The 23,603-nt window shown below is 41.2% G+C and overlaps 2 protein-coding genes and 1 non-coding gene across 9 annotated transcripts; 2 read left to right on the forward strand and 1 right to left on the reverse strand.

The window, feature by feature from the left end:
- Nucleotides 1-6,298: 6,298 nt before the first annotated feature.
- Nucleotides 6,299-11,530, forward strand: mymk (myomaker, myoblast fusion factor). Its single transcript, XM_067521649.1, has 6 exons — nt 6,299-7,548; nt 7,923-8,037; nt 8,631-8,779; nt 9,574-9,690; nt 9,852-9,992; nt 10,210-11,530. Exons 1-6 carry the CDS (start codon nt 7,414-7,416, stop codon nt 10,408-10,410), a joined length of 858 nt encoding a protein of 285 aa, XP_067377750.1. The 5' UTR covers nt 6,299-7,413; the 3' UTR covers nt 10,411-11,530.
- Nucleotides 11,531-12,572: 1,042 nt separating this feature from the next.
- On the reverse strand, nt 12,573-23,585 carry LOC137136357 (tetratricopeptide repeat protein 16). 7 transcript variants are annotated; one of them, XM_067521643.1, is made up of 13 exons: nt 23,254-23,585; nt 22,067-22,251; nt 21,796-21,886; nt 19,595-19,732; nt 18,834-18,934; nt 18,545-18,674; nt 18,063-18,277; nt 17,697-17,986; nt 16,463-16,565; nt 15,891-16,056; nt 15,304-15,437; nt 14,729-14,913; nt 12,573-14,337 (listed from the first exon to the last, which is right to left on the reverse strand). In XM_067521643.1, the coding sequence occupies exons 1-13, from the start codon at nt 23,284-23,286 to the stop codon at nt 14,138-14,140; spliced, it is 1,971 nt and encodes a 656-aa protein (XP_067377744.1). In that variant the 5' UTR covers nt 23,287-23,585; the 3' UTR covers nt 12,573-14,137. The 7 variants fall into 7 exon arrangements, with proteins under 7 accessions (XP_067377744.1, XP_067377747.1, XP_067377743.1 ...); XM_067521646.1 differs by having other exon boundaries at nt 12,574-14,297; nt 14,775-14,913; nt 16,463-16,604; nt 23,254-23,580; XM_067521642.1 differs by having other exon boundaries at nt 12,575-14,337; nt 16,463-16,604; nt 22,067-22,248; nt 23,254-23,582.
- Nucleotides 20,441-20,522, forward strand: trnas-gcu (transfer RNA serine (anticodon GCU)). The gene has a single exon. It is a non-coding gene; the product is annotated as a tRNA-Ser (tRNA).
- Nucleotides 23,586-23,603: the final 18 nt, after the last annotated feature.

The raw sequence follows: 23,603 nt of genomic DNA on the forward strand, positions 1-23,603 counted from the left end.
TTCACACACAAAAAGCTTCATGATTTATACTATTCTATAATAAGAATAATAGGCCAGTTTTAACAGTGAACGTTAATTATTCCTTCCGTTTCAAAGTTGTGTCGTGTGTGTCATGGACATGATTGAACATGATCGTGAAAGTACTTTGTTACTGTCCTTAAATTGGAAAACTCAAGTTTAGGACTAAAATGTCTCCAGAAAAAGTGTGAAACCTTCAGCTGCTGCCATTAGAGAAGCTGGATGGTATAATTACATCATTTCTGTCTATAGACACATTAAACCACGCTGCCACCTGACCTCTGACCCTGCAGCCCCTCACAGTTTAGATGAATGTGAGCTCAGCCTGCATCTCCTGTAGACACAGATACAGACAGTGAGAAATACTGTAGCATTATCAGGGATATATGTTCATCATATGAAGTTGTTATGAGTAAAGTCATCTCAAACATGGAGCAGACACAGAGCTGAAACCAGATTCCTGTATCGCTGTAATAAGTAATGACCCTGAACATCTGAATATTTGACCAATCGATCTAAGGAGCCTGATACGACTGTCAATCTGACAGATGAAACGTTACAAAGAAGTTTGACAAACATGATTCCGTTCCAGGCACTGAAGGTCTGATTTTAGATAAATCTGCTTTAGAAGGGCTAAAGTGCTTTTCAGTAGCTCTATCATCCTGCTACCTGAGCATATTTACCTGCTTTATGCTCGATTACAGCAACATGATGTCTCATCTGTCTCTTCCTCATCATTGATTGAGGAGTTGATTCACCACTAATGCATAAAAAAAATATCGGCTGGATTCCTGTTTATACCATTTACCTGAGTAACATTAATTCCATATGATCAAATTTAAACCTGTTGATGTTCAGATTCTCTCAGTCTCGTTTTGTTTTTCTCATCTAACTGAAGACATTTTTGTACCAGCTGTCCCCTGCTCTCACAGTTTCGGGGGTTTAGAGCATGTGTCGGGGTGGGGGTGGTGTGGGGAAACGTCACCCAAGGCAAAAAGAAGAAAATTTCAGCTCTATTGCCTGGTCTGGAAAAGTGTAAGCAGGTGCTGCAAATGAAAATATGGATCAGTAGTCGGGGGAAACCCACCTGTAACTGTAACATTAAATTTACCTGCAGTGGGGTCAACTCCTCAGGAAATTATCTGACTATGTAGCTTCTGCATTATTCATTCTTTTTTTTTTTCTGTTTTTTTTTTTTTTTTTTTGGCCATGCACAATTTAAACGCTGTGCATTTTCCCTTAAGCTGGGTGTCCTGACTTAACGACTTCTCAGGCCCAGACTGAGGTGTGCACCACAAAACATCCATCATTTTATCAGTACTATATACAGTACATACCTGATGTAAATGATGCTCTGTCTTTCAGATAGTTTCTTAAAGAAGCCACCAAAGAGCTAATAGTATAAAAGTTTGTCAGTAGTTTGGAAATGTAGGCGGAACTCATTTGTGTTTTCTGGGTTAAGTTTTGTACCATGATCTGATTTTCCAGTTCAGGGGAACTAGTCCTTTAAGTGCGGGCAAACTGGGATTGTCCTTCTTCGAAACGCACTGGGATACACAGACAAAGCCAAAACAGATGGGAGGATGGCGATTCAGACGGAGGAATGAGGAAAAAAAGGAGTGAATGATGAAAGGAGGATGAGCAGACGTCTGAGGACCACCATGTCTGCCCACCATGTCGTCTTCCTCTCTTTCTACTCATCAGTCTGTCTCGCTCCCTCCTGCGTTATTACAATTTCTCCTCTTATGCTTTTCTCCATCTTCTGCTGTTATTTCTCACCCCTCCCTCTCTTCCCCTTTCCACTTTCTTCACTTCTCTGTTTCTACAGCTGTCTCTGCAGCTTTGCACTGTTGCACTTGTTCTTTCTGTTACTCTCTTGCCTCTTCTTTCTTGTAAATTTTTACCATATGTAAAATGGATGAGGTGATAACAGAGTACTTCTTTAAGGACACAGGTGTGTTTTAATAATCATGGTTCTACAGATTCATTGACACAAGGCGACCACTGTCCACCTGAGTGTCCTTGTGTCTTTCACTATGTTCACTCCTCCTCCATCCATTTCACTTTTTCTTCTCAGTCTGCTGCTGGTGTGTCTGTTAGCTACATTACCCACCGCTCTGCTCCATCGGCAGATTCATAAGCTGATAGACGCACTTGAGAGAGGCCTACCAACACCGACTTAAGCCCACCATCCTCCACACACACATATAGAGAAAATGTTTTGCACATGGCTTCACAACAGTCCCATGGGTGTGTATTTACAGTGTACAGAGTCTGGAGTCATTAGGGCTGGTGCACGTAGACGAAGGAGCAATTAAAGAGGTGTAAATGCAACCGCAGAAAGGAAAAGGGAAATGAAAGAAAAAGTTTCAGCTTTCTCCAAAATGTGTGAAACAACCTTCTTTCCTCAAAACATTAGATGAAAATGGAGATAAATTAACACTCGACAAACTGAGTTTGGGGCAATGGATGATTTTGATTCCTGACGTGTGCCAGCTCTCTGGAAAAGCAAAATGTTATCACATTTGGATCTTGTCTATATTTGCTTTGTGCTCACTGGACCAATTCATACACATTACTGCGACTGTGGCGCAGGAAGGTCGAGCGGTCGTCCACCAATCCTGCAGTTGTTGGTTTGGTTCATGGCTCCTCTGGTCACATGTCGAAGTGTCCTGTTAAGACACTGAACCCCATCTGAGTTGCTCCCAGTGACCGTTGTGCAGCTTCATAGCAGCTCCACCATCGCTGTGTGAGTGTGAGTGTGAATGGGTGAATAGGAAGCAGTGAAAGTGTTTTGATACACAATGTGGCCAATGTGAACCCTGTATATTGGAGTTCATTATTACTCCAAAATGACCTTCTCTTATCCAATAGAGACAGAAAAACAAACAAAAAGATTGAAGTTTTTATAAACCTAAATAAAATTAAGCCTAAATCACCTAAGCTTTTTTTTTTTTTATGTGTAGGAACAAGGAAATGCATCAGTTCCACTAAAAGGTGTCGGTGAAGGTTTTCATTGATCCAGGCACAGTTAGATTCCAGTAAAAGGAAAACAAGGAATTTACAAATGCATTTCCTGTGTGCTGCATTGTTGCACTTATAAAACATGTTCCAGATACAGATAACTCACCAGGGGCGAGGGTCCCGAGCCCAGTTATTAAAAAATGAATGGGAGGGTTGCGGCAGGAAGGGCATCTGACTGAAAAACTCGCTGTGGCGAGCCCTGAAGGAACAAGCTGAAAGCCGTTGTTCCTGATGAACTAATCTTAAATGGTATTGCTAATATGTGAGTCCTCGTTAGTTTCACTTTGTTATGACTGTGGGAAAGCTTGTTTAATTGAAGTGATATTGGTCAACATAATCCCTTCATCCTTGGGTCTATGTGGATATTTGTTCCAATTATGAAGAAATCAGGTGTTCCTGAAAAGTTGCATTCACGAGAAATAAATGTGAGGAGGATGTTATTTGCATTAGGCTACATGTAAAAACTCTCATCCCTTACTGCACTGTGGACAGCTGTTTTGGGTCTGAAGCTACAGCAACCAGAGAAGAGCTTAGAAGGCTTAGCTTTTAATACATGTTTGATGAAAGGCTAGAGGGGCAAACGTCTCAGAAAGAGGAACTGCAAGTAAAAATATAATTTCCTGCTAATTAAGTTCCCCTAAATTGTTAAAATGGGAGAGTTTGATTTATTGACGCTGAAATGAGAATAATGACAACATCAAACAACAACAACAAAAATACACAGTCGGGATGAACATTAACTAAGAAGGTGACATTATCCTCAACTGCACTGAGTGACTAGCTGAAACATAAGCACTGCCCCCCAATTATTTGTGAAAGAAGGACCAGAAGGTCAGAGGTCATGACTATTTATTACTGAATCAAAAGGAAGTCCTGTGTTTTTTCAGATGCATCCAGGAAGTCTGCTCTACATTCTCACAGTAACCAGCCGTGTTTAGACTCAGGGTTCCTGAGGAGAAAGTCACCACAGGCCATGAACAGGAAGAACTGACGGTCCCTCGCATTGCACTGCCACAAAAGCCCAAATAAAGAAGACAGTTCAGTGGTGAAACTAGAAGCTGCACTACAGGAGCCTTTCAGGTAAAAGCTGACTAATACGCTGCAGATTAAATTTTTAGTCGACTAAATATTGTCAGGTGGGTCACTAACGACCCTTGTACACCACAACATTAGCACCGCTGGGTGGTGTAATGTGGCTGACTGGTGCTCACCTCTGCAGACACAACACAGACACAGCACAGTTTAAACTTAACTGCATGTGCAGCCACTACGAACACTGATGTCATTGGCCAAGTCCATGTTGGAGGATAATAGCAAAGATGGTAAACTGCCACCTCGGCAGGAAGCAGTGGATGCTGGCATTCGGGGAAAGGTTAGGGTTGGGCTAAAGTGTAAGACGCAGGAGCCTTCTAAACAGACTAACGACAAACGTTTGACAACTTCAGGATGAAGTTAACAGTCCACCAGTCACATGTCTCACACTTGATATTAGGGCCTTAAGCCTTGTTCCCTCTCTTCTACTTTCCCATGGTACGTTCCCAAGTCGACCACCAGGCCTTGGACCTGGGCTTTGGGACGGGGTCATGTCAATCATTTCATTCAGACACTCTCCATTGTATCAGGTTAAGTCACTGTACCAAATTGCTTTACACCAGTAGATGGTTAGGATGTAGAGATGGGCGGATGATATGGAAGCTTTGAAACTTGTTTCATTTGAATGAAGCACGCTGCCATTGCACATTTGGTACAATGTAGCTTGTCATGTGATAAATAAAATCACATGACGGATGATGTCCGAAGCTTCTTATGTCACCAACACTTCAGAATCCTACATCGAGTTTAAAGGTTTTATAAGTTAAATTAGGAACAAGAGTGGTATAAGCATAAAGACATAAATACATGAATATTTTTAGTTGGTACAAAGTACCAAAGTAAAAGTATTATTTAATGGATGTTATTCTGTCATCAGATTATGACGAATCAATTAAATCGGATCATGAAAGAAAGTTTTTACAAATTTTTATAATTTTAATTTAAATACATTTTGTTTTAAAGTTCATTTAGTGCTTCCCAGATGTCCCTACACTTCCTTTGTGAGAGGCTTCTAAACGCCGGATCAATTTTCGGCACAAAAACGAGTGAAATCCTCACAGCTTTCCGAGGCTGTATCTGCTCATCACTAGTAAGATGTACGTTCCCACAGGAATTACCAAGCCCTTTGCTGGATACAGCAGGAAATCAGGGGTTACTAGGAGGTCATTCAAACAAAGTCTTCTTATGCTACAGGCAGGTCAGTTTTAGACAAAAACACAAAGGTTGCACATGCATTTATGACACAACAGAAGTTCCCGGCAGAGGGCGTGGTGAGGCTTCAGCAGCGTGTTCCCAAAGGCATCAGTTCTGCGAGTTTGTTTCCAGCCCCAGCAGCTCGGGTTACCAAAACACTCCAAGAATCTGAGGCGTGGGGTGAAACCCCTTAGCAATACTGCACCCTTTGTGTCGCTGCCTCAAGCCCCCTGAGCAGGTGTAACAGCTGAGAGGACAGCGGAGGAGGGCAACTGCTGCCCCATCACCATCACGGGATCATTTGACATCAGACGCAATCTTCTGTGGGAACAACACATATAGAGGGAAACAAAGTCGGCCTTAGTCTACATTATATTCTGTCAGGTCAAGTAGGGTCCTGTCGTATGGCCGCAGACCTCAGGTCAGAATGTGAACATGTCTGAAACCCAAGTTAGTAATCCCAATCCAATCCCACGTTCGGTCATCTTAGCTGAAAACTGCAGTGTAGTGAAGGAAAAATGACAGTTGACTATGTGGAATGTTTTTACTGTGTCACCATCAATGTCAGTGCCACTGTTTGCACTGACCTTTGGTCCCTTTTGAATGAGGCACTGAAAAACAACATCACACCAGAAACAATGGGATCAGGGATTTATTGTTTGCCTCCCTCAGCTGTTGTATTAGACAGATATTGTGAAAACACTGTACTGTAGAAATGGAGCTGAGGTTTTGACTTTTGATTATGGACTTTATGGTGGATTGGTTGGGACAGTGTTTAGATCCACAACGACATAAGTCAGACTGGATGTAGCCTGTATTGAGTCAGTAGCTGTCAACAATCTGTGACTCTAGATGAGATTATGGCAGTAAAATTGAGATATTTCTCTGTGTCTTGCTCTCAAAGCCATAGTGGCAGCGACTGGTGTATCACACTCAAGACGTTTTTTCACCACCAAACCCAGTGTTGGGTGACTGACTTTAATGGAAATAATTTGGCAGTGGGGTTGAACGCCGCATTACACAGCCACAATAAACCATGTGCATAACCGGATCCCATCTGCTGACTGGTGCTACTGCTTCAAATCTACTCTGCAAAAAACTGTTGTTATATCCAAATCAAGCAACATGTGCTTTTATCGTCTGGCAGGGGTCATACGTAGTGCCAGCTCCTGCCAACAGATGCAATATTTCTATGTGGAAATAACCCTGGCTGAGCAGGCACAGAGAAGAGCCTGCCACAAAATCTAATCCAACAGGAAGAGACAAAAACTACATACTGGCTCCGAACAGCACTGAGCAAACTTGCCATCTGTATTTTTCTTCTACTCTCACCTCACTGATATAAAACATTACAGACTGACCTCAAATCATTTCTAAAGAATTAAACTGAAGCCATATTTTTTCTGCTTTTCAGGGGGAAAAAAAAGACACTAATGCACATGTGCAGTGGGCCACACAACAGTGAGAAAGCCTCTTTGGTTTAATCTGGGCAACATGCTGAAAAACTGCACCCGTTTCTCGCGATGCCTCCTGCTAAAATTTTGTGACAGCAAATTCTGTGCAAAACCTGTTTATTGCCACAAACAGGTAAACCGGCGAATCAGAATAAGCTAGCAGCTGGTGTCTAATCCTGGCTCGAAATACTTCATTCACATGCTTCAGTATGGTGTTATGGCACGCTGGTCCTTGCCCTAACCCCGCTACACTTGTATGCAAACAGCTGCTTGGTGATGACACTGCACATACAGGCCCGTGTGGACCTGCAGCCTGGGGGACTTTTAAACTTTAAAGGGCCAAACTAGACAGCTGGGTGTGTTCATGCTCGGTGGAAACGTGAATGCTTGCTGTATGTGGCTTCTGAAGCTCATCTGCTCACTACTAGAGTCACTGGTTACACACTAAGGAGGACTAAGCGACCTGAGGACGTCTACCTTCCCAGCTGATTTCTCATTTTAAGTAATTAGCACTGAGCTTATATGTGATCTATTGAATGACAAAGACGGAGGAACCTCTGAAGCCTGGTACATTCTCTCATCTACGAGCCTTCACAGTTTCTTTACGAATCGCAGTTGCTGTCCTTCCACCATGGGTGCATTTATTGCCAAGATGCTGCTTCCTACAGTGAGCAGCCTGGTGTTCCTGCCCACGGCCAGCGTAGCTGCCAAGAGGGGCTTCCACATGGAGGCTATGGTCTACTTCTTCACCATGTTCTTCACTGCAGTAAGACTGTGCTCGTGCTTTGATGTGATAACACTGAAAATGTGTTGTTTGTGCAGTTTAAGTGAAATCTTAGTGATCATGTTTCTGGTTGGGATTTAAAGGTTTTACATTTTTGTCACGGGCTTTGTTTTCTTGTTTTTTCAACTGGTGGCCTATTCACCAGCTTGGCCTTAAAAAATATTCATATTTTCAATCAGAAGTGGAGATTTATTAGCATTAGATCTGTTATCAAATTCAACTCTGGAACTGGGTCGGACATTAAAACAGCCACTGAGCCACTGTTAACTAACATTTTCTTAGTGTGCAACATATTGTGCTGTTATTAAATTGCTGGTTTCCTGATTAGGGTGTTTGACCTGACTGTCTTCCTGTAGATCTATCATGCATGTGATGGACCAGGTCTCTCCATCCTTTGTTTCATGAGATATGATGTTCTGGAGTACTTCAGTGTTTACGGCACAGCTCTCTCCATGTGGGTCACACTTATTGGTAAGTCCTGGTTTACACACCACCGACCTTATGTGACAGTATGTGTTGTTGTCTGTTAATGACATATGTCTTTGCTCATCAATGACATATGATGAAAAAGAGGGTTTGTTTTATTGGTCTGCTGCATGAGTTTGCTTAAGAACAACACACGCTTTTTTCAAACAGCACATTAGGATTTAACAGCTTCACTTCCTGAGCACAAACTTATAAACAGCCAGCTCCACCTGCCACAGTTGTTGATAACACAGGCTGTGTCTTTGGGCTCTGCTCACATTTGCTCAGACACGCCTGCTATCATTTTTTCATAAAATCACACACACACACACACACACACACATTTGGTCTTCTGTCTAAGCCCCTGAGGTTTTGCAACACTCCTCAGGGGAGTGTTGTGCTGTGGAGGCCCAAATGCTCCAACAGCTGAATGGACTAATTGATCCACCCTCTTTGTAGGAAGTTATACTAATGGTGATTGGCTGAGAAGCAAACCCAATCTTGCCTCAACAACTCTCTGTTGCTTCCGGGTCCATATATTCTGGGAGAAAGTTTTGAAAACTCATGTTTCACATGCAGTATGTGTCTCCTTGTCCCAGCTCTGGGCGACTTCGATGAACCCCAACGCTCCACTATGACCATGTTTGGAGTGTTGACCATCGCTGTGAGGATCTACCAGGATCGCTGGGGATATGGAATATATTCTGGGCCAATTGGATCAGCAGTTTTCATCATTACTGTCAAATGGGTGAGTCAACCCTGATTGGCATTTCATTGTGTTTGGTGACTTTTGGTGAGTTGATGTTGGTGAGATGATAGCAAAAAGTACTAAAGTGGGGAAAAAGTGGCATTACAGTGACTTTACTAAGACGTTCCTCCAAAGTGTATTAAAAAATGAGAAGAAAACTGGTTTGGGGGTTGCAGAGAGGCCTAAGTTCCATTAAAGGAGCTGCAGGAATTTCTGGGAACTACATAAAACAACAATCTCCCATTTTCTTTATATGTTTGAGTTGCGGGGTATGAAGGCAAGACAGAAGCCTTTTCTGGGAAAGACGACATCCAAGCCCAGCTACATTTTTCAAAAACCTACATCAAGTCGGATGAAATCATGTGGGAAAATGTCTTATTGTCTGATGGCAATATGGCCAAAAAGGTCAATCCCAGGATTCAACTTTTTGGCCATATTTCCAAAAAGTATGTTTGGCACAAGAACATCACCAAAAGAACATCATGCCCAGGTCCACACCCTCTAATGTGCATATTTATTCAACCAATTATTTTATTATTTTCCCCCCTAAATGATTAGTTTGATTTTTGATTGAATTACACACATTATAGGTCACATTAGTGGAAAAATTCTGAGGTGCTATATCATGGTTTGATTTTTTACATCTAAATAAGGTGGCATCTACCTGGGCGTGTGGACTTTTCATAGCTTTCATAGAGACTGCATGTTGTCTGTCCTCTCTACCATATTTGTTCTTCTGTTTCTCCAGCCTTCTTTACTTTTCTGAATTGTTTGTGTATCTGACTTATGAATAGCTACAGAAGATGAAGCAGCTGAAGGCAGTGTATCCAGAGAAGACGGTGTACACACAGCAGGTCGGTCCCGGCTGCTGCTTTGGTGCTCTTGCTCTAATGCTCCGCTTCTACTTTCAGGTAATTGTTGTCAAAATAAAATGAATCCATCGGTTCGTTTAATAAGTTTTTAAATGTCAATAATAAATCACATGATGTATTCATTTTTATTTTAAGCATGTTAAGTTGACTCTGTGAAGCTTCGTCTTTTATTAAAATACTTTGTCTTCACTTCACGGCAGGAGTGGGATTATGCCTATGTCCACAGCTTCTACCATCTGTCCCTGGCTGTGTCTTTCATCCTTCTGCTGCCAAAGAAGAACCGCTATGCAGGGACAGGACAAAACGCCGCTAAACTTAGCTGCTTCACTCTCTGTTGCTGCGTATGTTACATTTATTTAATCTAAAAAAATGAAATGAAAGCTAACGCTGCAGAGGGGGGAGAAGATTTCAAGGATTACGTTTCATGTCCCACATACAAAGAGTAAAGGAAATTAGGGGTGAAGTGAACCTGTGGTAAAGCCGTACCATTCATTTTGCGTTGAGCTCAAATGACCTTTGTGTTTTCCTAATCCTGTTTCCTACTTATTTCCTCTCCAGACCATGTCCCCTGCTACTTCCAAAGAAAAGACAGACAAGACGAAGAAAAAGTCTTCACGGTCCGTGTGGACAATCCCTCTTGAGAAGACGTGGACACGTGGCCGGAGCACCCCGACCCTTCCTCTCTATAACCCCCCACCCTCGACACCTGTCAAAGGGACCAGCATCAGCAAGCTCAAGGAGATGAACGGCTGGAAGTGACCCAAAAACTGTCAGTCAGTCCAACACAGGAGGACCTGATCCTGAGGAACAGGCGTGGCCCGTGGTCAGCTATGATTGAGAAATATGAAAATCACCAAATAACTGTCAAGCAAATGCTGATAAACTTGTATGTGGCTGGAAAGATAATCTACTTCAGGAGGAAAGCAACCATCATGTGGATATTCCCTTATACTCCGAAAACATCGGTTTTGGCTGGTAGAACATTTAAGGTCAGCAGCTACTTTAGGAATCCAGCAGCCACTGTAGCCAGCAGGTAAAGGAGTAAGAGGAGTAAGAGGAGTAATCTAGTGTGGCCATAAAATGCACAGAAGGACAAGAAGAAAAGGCAAATCAAGTCTACACTTCTCTAAAAGACCTGGTAAAGCCACAGCTGTCTTAAGTACTTGTCCAAAGCTGAGGACAGGTAATACGCATTGAAGAACACACACAGTCCGAAGAGGGAGACGGTGGCTGGGACAAGCCAGTAAAACTGACTGGAAAATTTACGGGAAGAACAAACAGGCAGATGGTTTATCTCTCCAAAATATATAAATTGTCTTTAGAAATGTTCCTCAGGGGAGACCCTTCGTCTGCTTGTGTCTGTCTGTCCACACCCCTCCTCCTTGTTCTCCACTCTGCCTCTCTGAGGGAAAGAAACCACTCGGCTGAATTTGGTTATGAGAATTACAAGACTGTAAAGCACATTTTATCGTTTTTATTATGTTCCCCAAGCCAAATGTGTCATGTGGAGCATCAGACACCGGACCAAGGAGAAGCAACGGCCCAGACTTCTTTCTCTAACTCGACTGAAACATCTTTATGTGTTTCTGGATCAGGAGACGCACGACTCTGTCTGTTAAGTCTGGTCCACTGACAAAGCAATTTTGGCAATGATTTCGTCCCCAATGTGCATTTTTCAGACTGAGTGAAAGCTGTTGCTAATTAATATATTGTTATTTATTGCAGTCCAATGATGTACATTCAGCGATGTGTGTGTTTGTTTTTGATCCCTTCATGATGGTTTGCAAATAAAAGGTTGTTGGAAAATGTTTTCAGGACGTCTTTGGAGATGGGTTGGAACTGAACAGCCCCCGTCATCAAAGGCATTATTGTAATGCAGCGATATGTACTTTGCAGAAGACGACGGACAAAAACCCTGACTGGCACATAATTCAAGGCCCACTCCAGTCTAGCAACACTAATCCAATTCCAAACCCACGTATCCCATTCCACTTTCACTTCACAGGAGGACATGGAGCTGTGGGCCCGTGCACGTCACCTGCCCAGAACCCTACCCAAAGACTACAAACGTGTTCTGCATATCTTAGACATAACATCTCTGGTCAAAACTTGAATGAACCTCCCGTCCACCAGGGAATGTTTTGAGCACGGGCCAAGCCGCCAGCTCCTGTGCCCAGAGAAAAGTGTTTTTGTCTGGGGCTCAGAAACCTAGCTGGCGGGGCCACCAGCACCTCCCGGCTGGCTGCGCCTCCCAGCCCTGACAGGACGGTAACTCGAGCCTTTTATTGCACAAGTGTGAAACACTTTTCAGCTCCTTTATGACCACTGTCTATCCCACACCTCTCTACTGAGGGGCTTAAGCCCACACACATTCAGGACAGTATTACCACATTCTACTATCTGTTAATTTACCTAACACTTCACAAAAGCGAACACTAAATACAATTTGAATCCCATCTCTAAATTGAAGCCTTAACCTTGAAAGACCTTTTCTTAGGACTTGTAGAATTTCCTCACGCCATTTTCTACAATATGTCACATGTTCAGGAAAGGAAATTTCAAATATGCTCCATCAGTTTGCATTAGAGTCAGTTAAATACCGGCGTGCAGAGTGAAAGGACTGTGACAGACTCTGCTATGCTTGGTATGTGTGTGTTTTAGCTATGTGGTGTGGGTACTTTCTGTGGTGAGACAGCAGCCTGTGTGCCATAGGTCCTTTCTCTGTGTGTCAGCTGTTGCCACAGCTGCTGTTAATGTTGTGAGGTCAGTTGCCTCTCGGAGAAAGCAACAGAGCTGCAGCCAACACATCCTCACTGATCACCAGTAATCCACTACATACAAGACATACAACCACCTGCCAGGCTTAATACATCTGCTGCACAGAACTGGGAATTAGACATTAGGCATTATCCCTTTTCCTTTGGTGCTGTTACACGGACATTAGTGGTTAGAATCCCACAACCAGTCAGTCTTTATCTACTACAAACTCAGTCTTAACTCAAGGTCCACTGACTTCCTAAATGTTCCAGAAAAACTTAATAAATGTATCTTGGGTTAACATTATTTTTGTCAGACCACAAACACACACTTTGTGGACCCATAGTTCCCTTTTCCATGATGCAGATTTTCTTTTTTCATTTATTGATGGGTTTATCTTCTGCTGAGATTCATAATTTGTGTGAGAATTGTACATTTATTACAGTACATCAGCAACATATCGTAAGTGCTTGACATCCAGCCATGTCTGACCCCCAGCGTGCACATACACCTTTCACACCGCAAAATCCAGGAGGACGCATCTAATGATTTTTGAAACTCCTAGATCCGTATTTAGGCAGGATTAGGGGTCCCATCCAACCACTTCTGCCACTTTTAATGTAAGTAAACCATGAATCCCTTTGGGAAGAGATAGAAGTTAAGAATTTGTTACCTCACTATATTGTGTCTCGTAACCAACCACCATTACCACACTTTTTGTCCTGCCTTAATACTTACAGCCTTTTGAAACAATTTTACTTCAGGCATGGGCAAACACTGCAGTACACAGCTAGTCTGAGCAGGCTTAGATCCTCAGAGCAGGATCAGGCAAGGTTATTTTTACTACATAAATCGGTTTGATTGGACATTGTCCTGCAAGACACAAAGCAATACAAATACTTGAATTATCAGAAATTATCTGTGAAAGCATTACCCTTTGACATTAGACAGTGACAAAGATTTCTTCTGCAACAGATCCTAACGGGTTAATGTCCATGAGTTCAGACACTACTTGGCTTTGTAGAACCGCTTATTAAGGATGGAATTTAATTAGTGTCTATGGTCAAACTGTTCTATTCATATCAGAGACAGCACAAACTAGCAGGAGTGCAAGAACAGCTTGACTGATATTGTGAAAAAGTGACACTCCTGGGGTATTTGGGTGATTCTGATGTTTAGCAGCATTGTGTGGAAGCAGACAGCAGACTGAAGGGCCTGTGAACACTGATCAGCAGACGTCAGCCTGCGACAGCTGTGTGATTGAGCTGAACTTGAACTGGTTGACTGAATTGAGCAAAGTAGTCAAATCAGCTGAACAATAGAGATAAAAATTTGTAATGGAAGTTACACATCTATGGAAAAACAGAAGACGTTACAAATCACATATACTAGTTGAGTAGCCTAAGGAATTTCATCAAAGTAAAAAATGCTCCTCTGCTGCCGCCTATTGGACCACAAAAAATGTTATCCTTAGTATAAATTAAGTTTTAGAAATGTGTTGCCACTGCTGATTCGGAGTCAGCCATCTGCTGTACGGTTCGTTCTTGTGGTTAAAGAGTTCCGTTCAAAGTCATCTTAAGGTTTAAGACAAATGTGGATAAAGAACACAGCACTGAGATGTAGATGCAGCACAGAAAACCTTACATTTATATTTAGTAATTTAGCAGATGCTTCTATTCAAAGCGACTTACAACTGAGGTACAAGCAGCAAGAATCTACATCAAATAAACTAATAATAAGCCCAGTGTGATCCCTCTTTCACTTCTGAGACGTGGAATCCAATCCCAAATCTCCTGGTGTTGTATGACTTCCCTTCATGTCTACAGGTGGCCTGGTCCTGTTCCACTGTGTGCTTGGGGATGGTGAGTGTGGCCCAGTGTGGTGCACAGCTGAACATTCGCGGAGAAACGACAGAGCGGCTTTCTTTATCTGCCACGGTCAAATGGCTGCAGTTTAGCATAATGGCAATGTGTGACATAATTTGTAATAATGTACAAATACTGTCAGCATCTTGCGAACAGTAGATAACTTTGCCTTAGTCTTTATCTTTATGTTACAGGTTTCTCACATTATCATCTATGAGGCACAAGTATATTTCATTTGATTAGTGAAATCAACACGAGTCTGTAACTTTTATCATGGTAATATTCCCAAAGGGCTACATTGTTTTAAATGTTTTTACATGAATGTCGAGACAACTGTTAATAAATCTGCTTATAAATATATAGTTTTACGTTTTTCTATATAGCATTAGTTTTTACTTTACATACACATTTATATACACTCAACATTTTAAAATGAATTTCACTGATAACTTTACCCCAAACAGTATGGCTTGTGATCCGTCGTGAGTCTCCAGTCAATACCTGCAGAAGGTCCTTCACAATTATCTGCATCTCCTGTTGGTTTTTACACGTCAGGTCCTTCCCGGCTTCAGATGAGTCTTGTGAGTGGGCCGCGATCTTCTGATCAGTCAAAGTCATTTTTTGGAGCTTCTCGTTTAGGCTAAGATCACACGACAACAGAACACACCTGCCTCTCAGTACCCTACTGTTGTGCAAACGTGTGCAAAGTGCTAATGTAGAAGAACAAGGCACAATTGTTTCCTTATGCAATGACAGTGAGCTGAGTATCATTAAAACTAATCTAATTTACATTTTGTCAGCATCAGGTTTGTGGCTCTAAATATAGTATTTTTTGTGTTTACTGCTGATTCAGAGCAGGGAGGTACTTCCTGTAGCACCACCTGCCATTGGTCATGATAGTAAATTAAAAGGATCTCAAATTGTCTCTGAAAAGATGTTTTTTCACTCGTAGCAAATCTGTCGTCATGTCATGTTAGCTGCTCTACAGTCAGTGTAAAGCAGCCTTCTTGTGGATTTTTGTGTTACTAACCGTTGCTGATCAGAGGAGGAGTTGAAGGCCTCAATGGAGTCCATTAGCTGAACTCTGGCTGCTTGTCCTGCTGGACTGGACAAAACCTCAGACATGCTGCATCCAGGGAACAGACTCATGAGCATGGGAGGCAACTACACACAAACAAACACACACAATATTTAATACATTTTACTCCCACAACCTTTCTAATTCTAAAATTTTATGTTTTCTTAGAGGATCTTCAGTGTAACATGTGTGTATCAGACCGACGTACATGCAGAACAACATTTAAATCATGTAAACACAAGTTAATCTGAAATAAACTTCTAAATAAATCAATAAATGAAACTGAATCGGTCTCTGCTCTGAAACAGCTTTTCTTTTCTCTTTAAACCCCTCCACGTTGTACACAGCCCTTCAGGTAGTCACCATTATCAAACTACAATAAACTACAATTTCCATTCAAAAATAGATAAATAGATAAATAAATGTTGCATTGTGTAGGTTTAACTAAATTTCACAGATTACTATATTCACAATATTTAGAAAAGAAAGTGTGAAATGTGATAACTGACACCAAACTAAGGCTACAGAGAAGCTCTGACCTCCTCATTGGTGGGATCCAGGATCAGAGTGCAGATAAAGTCCTGTCTGGCTCCTTCCAAGTTTAGGACCTTTCGGGAGGCCTTCGACCTGTTCTCATAGTACTGACTGGCTGTGGGGTTGTAATGAATGGCCTGAGAAAACATGTCAGCTGCCTCATGGAAACGCCTGCAGTTAGAGATACACATGCACACTCAAACTTGTTCTGGTTGTTTCCATGAATGTAGTCTTATATTAGATATTTTGGATCAATTGTTTTCAGAATTTGTAAAAGGACAGATAAGGTTGGTTTAGTAGATCTATAATTATTCATATTATTATCATTTCTTGTGTACTGTATGTGTGTATTGATATCCACAAAATTAAATATATTTAAATCTTGTTTGGTTTTGATGGACCTACTGAAAGCGAATGATACTGGGATCCACAGAAATATATTTATTAATCAGTGGGATTTTACACATTTAGTGTGGTGTAGGTCCTACTTAATCAACGTGAACACATTCAGTGTATACGTCGTTCTGTTCATGTTTGTTTATGTGCGTGTCCTAGTGTGTTTTTGCATAGTTCTGACCCGGCCTGAAAACAGACTGAGCCCATTGTGTTGTGGAGGACAGCAAGGCGAAGCCGGACTGCGGGGTCCTCAGGCTGCATCTCCTCTGCCTGCTGGTAGTCAGCTAGAGCATAAGACCAGTCACCCTGCTTAAAGAAGCAGTCTGAGACATCAAAGCACACACACACACCTGTGATTAAGCATTTAGTTCACAGAAATTCATAGATTTGATTCTAATAAGTCCTACTTCCATTTCCTGTTGCTTATAACCAGTTGCTTTTAAATATTGTCACCTTAAAAAAAGAACTATGAAAAGAACTATGAAAAATTGATCACAATATTCTCAGATCCCCAGTTGATTTCCTAAAGTGTCTTGTTTTATAAAGTCTGGTTACAATATGCAGATGCTGCATTTTACTGAGGTTGAAGAAGCTCTTCCTGTTCAACGCCTAAAAACTGTTAAACAGGTTTGTCAGGTTGCACCAGTTTGACTGCAAGTCGACAATCCTGTGCCACAAACACTAATATGTACATCATACCTGGTTAATGAACACTCTTTTTACTACATAACTACAATGTTACACTAGTTGTTTTCTATGTGCAGAGACTTAAATTTCTCAATATCCATCCTCCCATTTATTTTTCCTCCACCAAGTTGGGTTGTGGTGATGCTGTTGAATCATTATGCATTAACCACCTGTGAACAAATAAATTGGTTAAAATCGGCTCCACTAGTGACCTTCGACCCATATTTTTATTAATTACTGTACATGCTTTGCCACAATTACCATAATCGGTATTGTTAAAAACATTGTGTTCTTAGTGGAGGACCTTTACTTTTGTACTTTAGTAAGTAAAATGTAGATGATATGCTTAGTATTATTACTTGAGGAAAAGATTTGGGATATTTTTAGGCCACTACTTGCACTTTTAAGTCGTCATACTGACCCTTGTACTCCATAACATTATTAAGAGCACCACTGTCACTGTTGTGGCTGAGTGGCGTATAATCTCTGTAGCGTTCCCACGATGCCCCCTGGCTTTTTTGGAGACAAAGGAGCTATAGCTATAGTCTGAGCTCCCTCCATAGGTCAGACATTAATTTATCTCTGAGGCTGAGATGGGCTACTACCCAGAGATGGCAGCTTCAATATATGTACATACTGTACATTTACTTTGTGTGCAGAATAAAAAAATGTAATAAAAATATGTAGACACACACACTCTCCTAAAGACCAGAGGTCCATACCCTCACCTCCTCGGTTCAAATACAGGCCTGTCTGGCCTTTCTCCTCCTCGATGGCCTTGTTAAGAAGCAGAATTGCCTCAGCGTAGAGACCTCTACCGAAGCACTGAACTGCAAAATCATTGTAGGTAAGAACCAGCTGAAACTCCACCTCCTCTTGCAAAGATCCATGATCATTCCTCTCATCTCTGTCCTCGGCCTGACCTCTGACCCCCCTGGCCTTTTCACTCAGCTCCACAGCCTGGACCAAATCCTCAATGGCTGCAGTGAAATCTTTCAGTTGTCGATACAAAGTCCCTCTGATGGACAAAGAATTGAATTTGATGAATGTAATCAAAGTAAACAGAAACATTCTGAACATTTAATTTTAGTCACCTGAACAGGTAGAGACGTCCATCCTCTGGGCAGTTCTCCAGAGCAATATTGATCATGCAGAGAGCTTCAGGCAGCTGGCCGGTCAAAGCTCGGTCCACAGCTCTTTGTCTGGCCTCTTCACTGGCTTCCTGCAGCTGCAGCAGCAGTGCTCCTGCCTCTGGGCACGTCGGTTTCAACGCCACGGCTGACTTCACATCTTGGTAACACCGTGAGGTCTGGATAGCAGAGAAAAGCAGATGTTAAGTGTTGGTTTACAGCCGGTAAAGTACAATCAAGCACAATCAAGAAACTAACAATAATCACATTACAGCAGCTAAAAAACAAACTACATAACCTACTCAGCTATTGTAGAAAGAAATAAGAAAATTCAACACTACAACAATCCACTCTGCTCCTGAAATGCTCCCAGTGGCACATGGTGCCCTGCACAAAATGAAACAAGATCTGCCTCTGGTGGAATTATGGGATAAAAGCATTGTAACCTGGTTGAGTTTTTTGTGCAGCCGAGCTCTGAGGACGTAAAGGTCAGAGGAGGGACTGTCTGATGCCATCCACTCATTCACTATCTTCAGACATTCAGTATGGTGACCTACAGCTGTCAAACAGGTCAGCCTGGGACACCAATTGGGATGCAAAATACATTATTAACAACGTATGGGATTTAGAAAAAAAAACTAGTAGGGAACTATAAGAATCATTTTTGCTAGAAACTTGTTAGTAAACCTAAGCAGAAATGCACAACTTTAATTAGAATCTTTGCAGCTTCCTGACCGTCTGACTGCATAGGCCCTGCAGCCAGGCTTCACATCAGCAGCTTTGCTGAAAACCTCTAAAGCATCTTTGTAAAGGCCCCGGTCAAACAAACACTGGCCCTGAGGACAACGGAAAGCAGAAAAATCTTCATTATTTTATATGTAGACATTTGAGTGTTTTATCAGGGCAAGTTTAATGACATGGACATGTGTGATCATGTTTCTTCTCTTGTTCACTGCTCTGTTAACACGTTACGTAGAAAATATACAAAATGTACTGGACTTTCTTTGCAAAACATTTCACTCTATTTTTCCACAAACACATAAATAATCTCTTTAAATTGTACTAAAGAACGTAACGTATCTGAAAAGTTATAATCAACAATATAAACAACCTCCTATGTCCACATAAAAATAAAAGAAAAACTATCAATTTGCAGACAAAGGAAAAAAATAAGACCAGACACAAAAAACATGCAAACATACACATCAAATGAAGCTGAACAAATATAATCTCCAGTCCACGTTATATGTGAAACTTTAGAGTCATTGTAATCAGGTTGTGATAAGGGAGTTAATCCATAAAAACTATGAAAATTTGTATCATGTCTATTATTTTTCAATCACAGAAATGTTTTAACACCTGGGAATGTACTGGTAGTGGATTTTATTCAACTCTGAGTTTCTCTGTCTACTATTGTGTTTTTATTTCAAGTTTCTCCCCAGTTTCTCCCCAGTTCCTCCCCAGAGAGAATAGAGGAGAGCTGAGGAGATTGTTACTTGGACATAGTAGGTGAAGGCCAAGCGATCTTTGAAGGCTCCAGGCTCCAGGAGCCAGGCCCGTTTATAGCATTCTGCTGCTGACTGGAAGTCACAGAGCTGTAGGTAGGCTTCTCCCTGGATCGCATGCAGCTGAATCTAAAAGCCATAACAACAGAAAATACACTCTGTCTGAGAAAAAGGAACAACTTAGGGGTTATCAAAACAGCTCAACAGCGGACCACCCAGCCCATTACCCAGTAATGTGCAAAAAATATTGTAGCAGAGTGGTCACAGATGAGGTGGCTGAGTGGCTAAGGCGATGGACTGCTATTCCATTGTGCTCTGCACAGGTGGGTTCAAATCCCATTCTTGTCATTTTTCTAGCACGTTAATAGAGCAAATGTATTAAAATGTTATAGGAAGAAAAGGTTACAATTGTCTCCTAGAATTATCATAAACGATACCACACATGTAAAAAAAAACATTCACTGCACATGTGGCTTATGAAGATTAATTTCATTTTTACACTCTTCAACTTTCATTATTAGGAGAGAGGAAAGTAAAATACGGTGGAGAATGTGGGTATCAATCAAACTACTTTCTCATGCAAAGCAAACGATCCACTATTTGAACCAATTCCCCTGCAAATGCACTAATCTCCATGTTATTTACTTAATACAAGAAATACACTGTTGATATTTAATTACAGTAGATTAAGCTTGACTGCCACAAGGAGGAGATGCAAACTACGTCTTCCAGAGAGAAAACTAAAGTACCAAAGAGAATGTAGGTATCGACTCCACTACATACAGGCTAAGAGAGAAGACTATACGATTTACCATTCATTCGCACAACCTCCTAACAGACAAGGTGGCCGAGTGGTTAAGGCGATGGACTGCTAATCCATTGTGCTCTGCACGCATGGGTTCAAATCCCATCCTTGTTGTTGTTTATGTATTTGTAACATAGCAGCATACAAGAGTAAAACCTTTTCTATGACAGAATAGTGTCTGAAGGAATCCTTGTATATAAATGTGCTTCACAGCTGCTTGTTGATGCGGACTAAAAGTGAACTTAATCGAAGAAATCAAACCGTTGGAATGTGAGTACAGTAGACTGAGATTGCCTTGACACATGATCCTGTCTTAGTAAAATTGGAGAACAATTTCCATTTGCTCCACATTTAATTAGGATTAGAGTTTTGTGCTTCAACTTGAATAAAGACACTGTGTTGCTAAAGACTCTTAATCTGTTTACTAAATCATCAGAGTTGGAGAGCGAACTTCCCCAATTGGTTAACTCATTCCTCCTTTTCTGTACTCCAGACACAATATTTCACATTCTTATCAATTGTGCTCTGCACATGTGAGTATTTACTTTTTTTTTTTTTTTTTTACATATTCTTCCACTAATTCCTACTCTGCTGCATTCACCACTTTCTGTGTCTCATGTAGACAAAATAGTGTCCGCAAAGAATTCTTGTGCATGAAAGCTGAGCATCGGTCTCAAGTCTGATTGCTTATGCAGACTAAGGACAAACTTCATGGAAGAAATTACCATGGTGACATGTGAGCACAGCAGACTAAACTTTACTGTGATAGGGAGAGGATTCGAACCACCCCGTACAGAACACAACGAGGACCTCTGTGTTTTTACATGAGCTTGTCTGTAGGTTTCAATGTGCTGAGTCAGTCCTGTCCAAACTTGTCCAGTCCATTACGAGTTCTACTTCTAAAATTACATCTTCTAATTCAATGTTTCACTCAACCCAAAAGTAACTGCTGCACTCTGCAATAAGCTTCTTGCGGTCCACAAGGAGCCTAACAGCCTAAAAAAAGGAAGCTTAAGAAAAACTATATTTCCCATGATGCATTTAGCTTAGCCAGTCAGTGTTTTATTAACTTGAAAGGTCACAGGACTAGAAGACAAAGACACTGATGGCATTGAGAGATATGGGCAGCACGGTGGCAGAGTGGTTAGCACTCTTGCCTCACAGCAAGGTTTGCTGCATTTAATCTTAATGTGTTTGTCTTTAAAACAACAGTTATTACAACATGTAGTTTAGAAGCAGCTCATTTATTAAAGTTTGTCTTATTCTACAAAATTGGTCTATTTAACTTAAAAAGTCACATCTTAGTTTTATCCAACATTGACAACTGGAGCATAAATCAGTAAAATAGCAAAACTGTTTTCACACGGATAACTTGTGTCCTAGTTACCTGTTCTGGCTGTAATGTGATAGCTTTGGAGAAGCAGATCACAGCCTTGTCATAGTGAGACTTTTCCATGGCCTCTTTTCCATTTGTGAAGCTGCAAAAATATATCATAAACACTAATTAACCATAAAAAATAAAAAGAAACACAGACAGACTTTCACATGCCAAATTTATTACATATATTCGGAACAAAACCTTCCTATTTGCTGGTACTTCAGAGGGTCCTAAGGCAAAAATACAATATGAATTTCAATATTTCAATTATGATTCTTACTGTTCTGCAACTTTTCTCTGAATTATGTGGCTGCCCCGTAGGTCTGGTTTTTCATGGCATTTCTCTCCTTGTGCCACAAAGATTTTACTGGAGCCAAAGAGCTGCTTCAAGGGGCTTTTTCTCTCGGCCTCATCCGGCTCCTCTTTTGACACAGCACTTGGAAATAAGTTATGCTCTTTCGCCTGCTGGAACACAATCCATTGACAAAGGTAAAACATTTCTACTCTACACGTCAACCTGAGCAAAGCCAACCTATAAAACTAGACCCACTGAAAATTAGCACATTAAATGCTTGCGTGAGTTTCCTCCCACAGTCCAAAGACATGACTCTAAGTTAATTGGAATTGCCATAGGTGTGAATTTGAGTGTGAATGGTTGTCTGTCTCTGTATGTCTCTCAGTGTTGGGCCTAAGACAGACTGGAGACGGAGTACTGTGTCTCTCACTCAGTGACAGCTGGAACAGACTCCTGCCACTTGCAACCCTGATCAGGATGAGAGGTTAAGATGATGGATGGATATTTAAATGTTTCCAATCAAACTGCTGAAACCCATTCTTAATCCCCATTAGGAATTATAGCATTATTGGTGTTGGCTTCTCAACTATTCATTTTTTATGCCTTTCTATGTCTCATGTTGTAATGAGCTGAAGAGCTAAAAACATCACATTGAAATTGGCCTAGAATGTGAAGACTAGAACGTGAAATTTCTATAATGTATGCCAACAGAACTAGCATATTATACTATTGTTATAACTGTATGTATAACTCATATTGTTTTTAAATGTTAAAGCAAACAAAATGTAAACAAGTAAAACACTAAAAATAAATTAAGCAACATACATTGAAGCATGCGCTTCTAATCTAGCTAGCTATTAACTGCTGATTTGTAAATGAGATATTAATGTGAATTGTTTCAGGGTTAAAACCACCTGTCGTTTGGGGAAATGTCCATAATAAAATCCATCATTGTGTTAAATAGATTAGTGTTCGAACCAGGCCGACGTTAGTGTAAAGTTACGTTACGTCGAATACTTGTTCGTTAGCTGTTAGCTGCTGTTGAGCTGTTAGTTAGCTAACGTTAACATTTGCGGTTTACTAGCGAACTAACTTTGTGCCGCCAGCGAGCTGTAACGAATTTCCAGCTAACGTTACTGTTTTATTTGAGCCAACTCTGTTTAGTTTTTTACCGTTTGTGCATTGCTCCCCTCCGAAGTGTCCATCGTGTAACTTAGGTGTAACGCAATACATTGACGTTAGCTTAGTAACTTTTTTGCTACATCGCGTTAAATCTGCGAGTCGCCATGGAAACAACTTCTGCCGTTGCCCCTCCCACTTTCTCCGACATTGTTTCGATCCCACCCGGAAATTCCTCCACATTTGTAGTATTTTAACTATTTTTATATAGTTTGATGTCAACTCTGACTATGAAACTTACAACTTTGCACCACCAAAACCTTTGTTTTTGCGCACCACTTTTTGTTGTGAAGCGGTTTATCACGTCCTACAAAAAGCCGTGACCAGTTTTAAAACTCAAAGT

The sequence above is a fragment of the Channa argus genome, chromosome 11, assembly GCF_033026475.1.
Source record: "Channa argus isolate prfri chromosome 11, Channa argus male v1.0, whole genome shotgun sequence".
NCBI classification, from domain to species: domain Eukaryota; kingdom Metazoa; phylum Chordata; class Actinopteri; order Anabantiformes; family Channidae; genus Channa; species Channa argus.

Excerpts from the sequence above, each read along its gene's own strand:
- LOC137136357 (XM_067521640.1), bottom strand. The coding sequence starts at position 23,286 with ATGGACACTTCGGAGGGGAGCAATGCACAAACG. Across the intron at positions 22,252-23,253 it reads AGGGGAGCAATGCACAAACG|CAGGCGAAAGAGCATAACTT; the intron begins GTAAAAAACTAA and ends ATTGTGTTCCAG. Across the intron at positions 19,733-21,795 it reads TCACATTACAGCCAGAACAG|ATTCAGCTGCATGCGATCCA; the intron begins GTAACTAGGACA and ends TATGGCTTTTAG.
- mymk (XM_067521649.1), top strand. The coding sequence starts at position 7,414 with ATGGGTGCATTTATTGCCAAGATGCTGCTTCCTACAGTGAGCAGCCTG. Across the intron at positions 8,038-8,630 it reads CATGTGGGTCACACTTATTG|CTCTGGGCGACTTCGATGAA; the intron begins GTAAGTCCTGGT and ends TCCTTGTCCCAG. Across the intron at positions 9,691-9,851 it reads TGCTCCGCTTCTACTTTCAG|GAGTGGGATTATGCCTATGT; the intron begins GTAATTGTTGTC and ends ACTTCACGGCAG.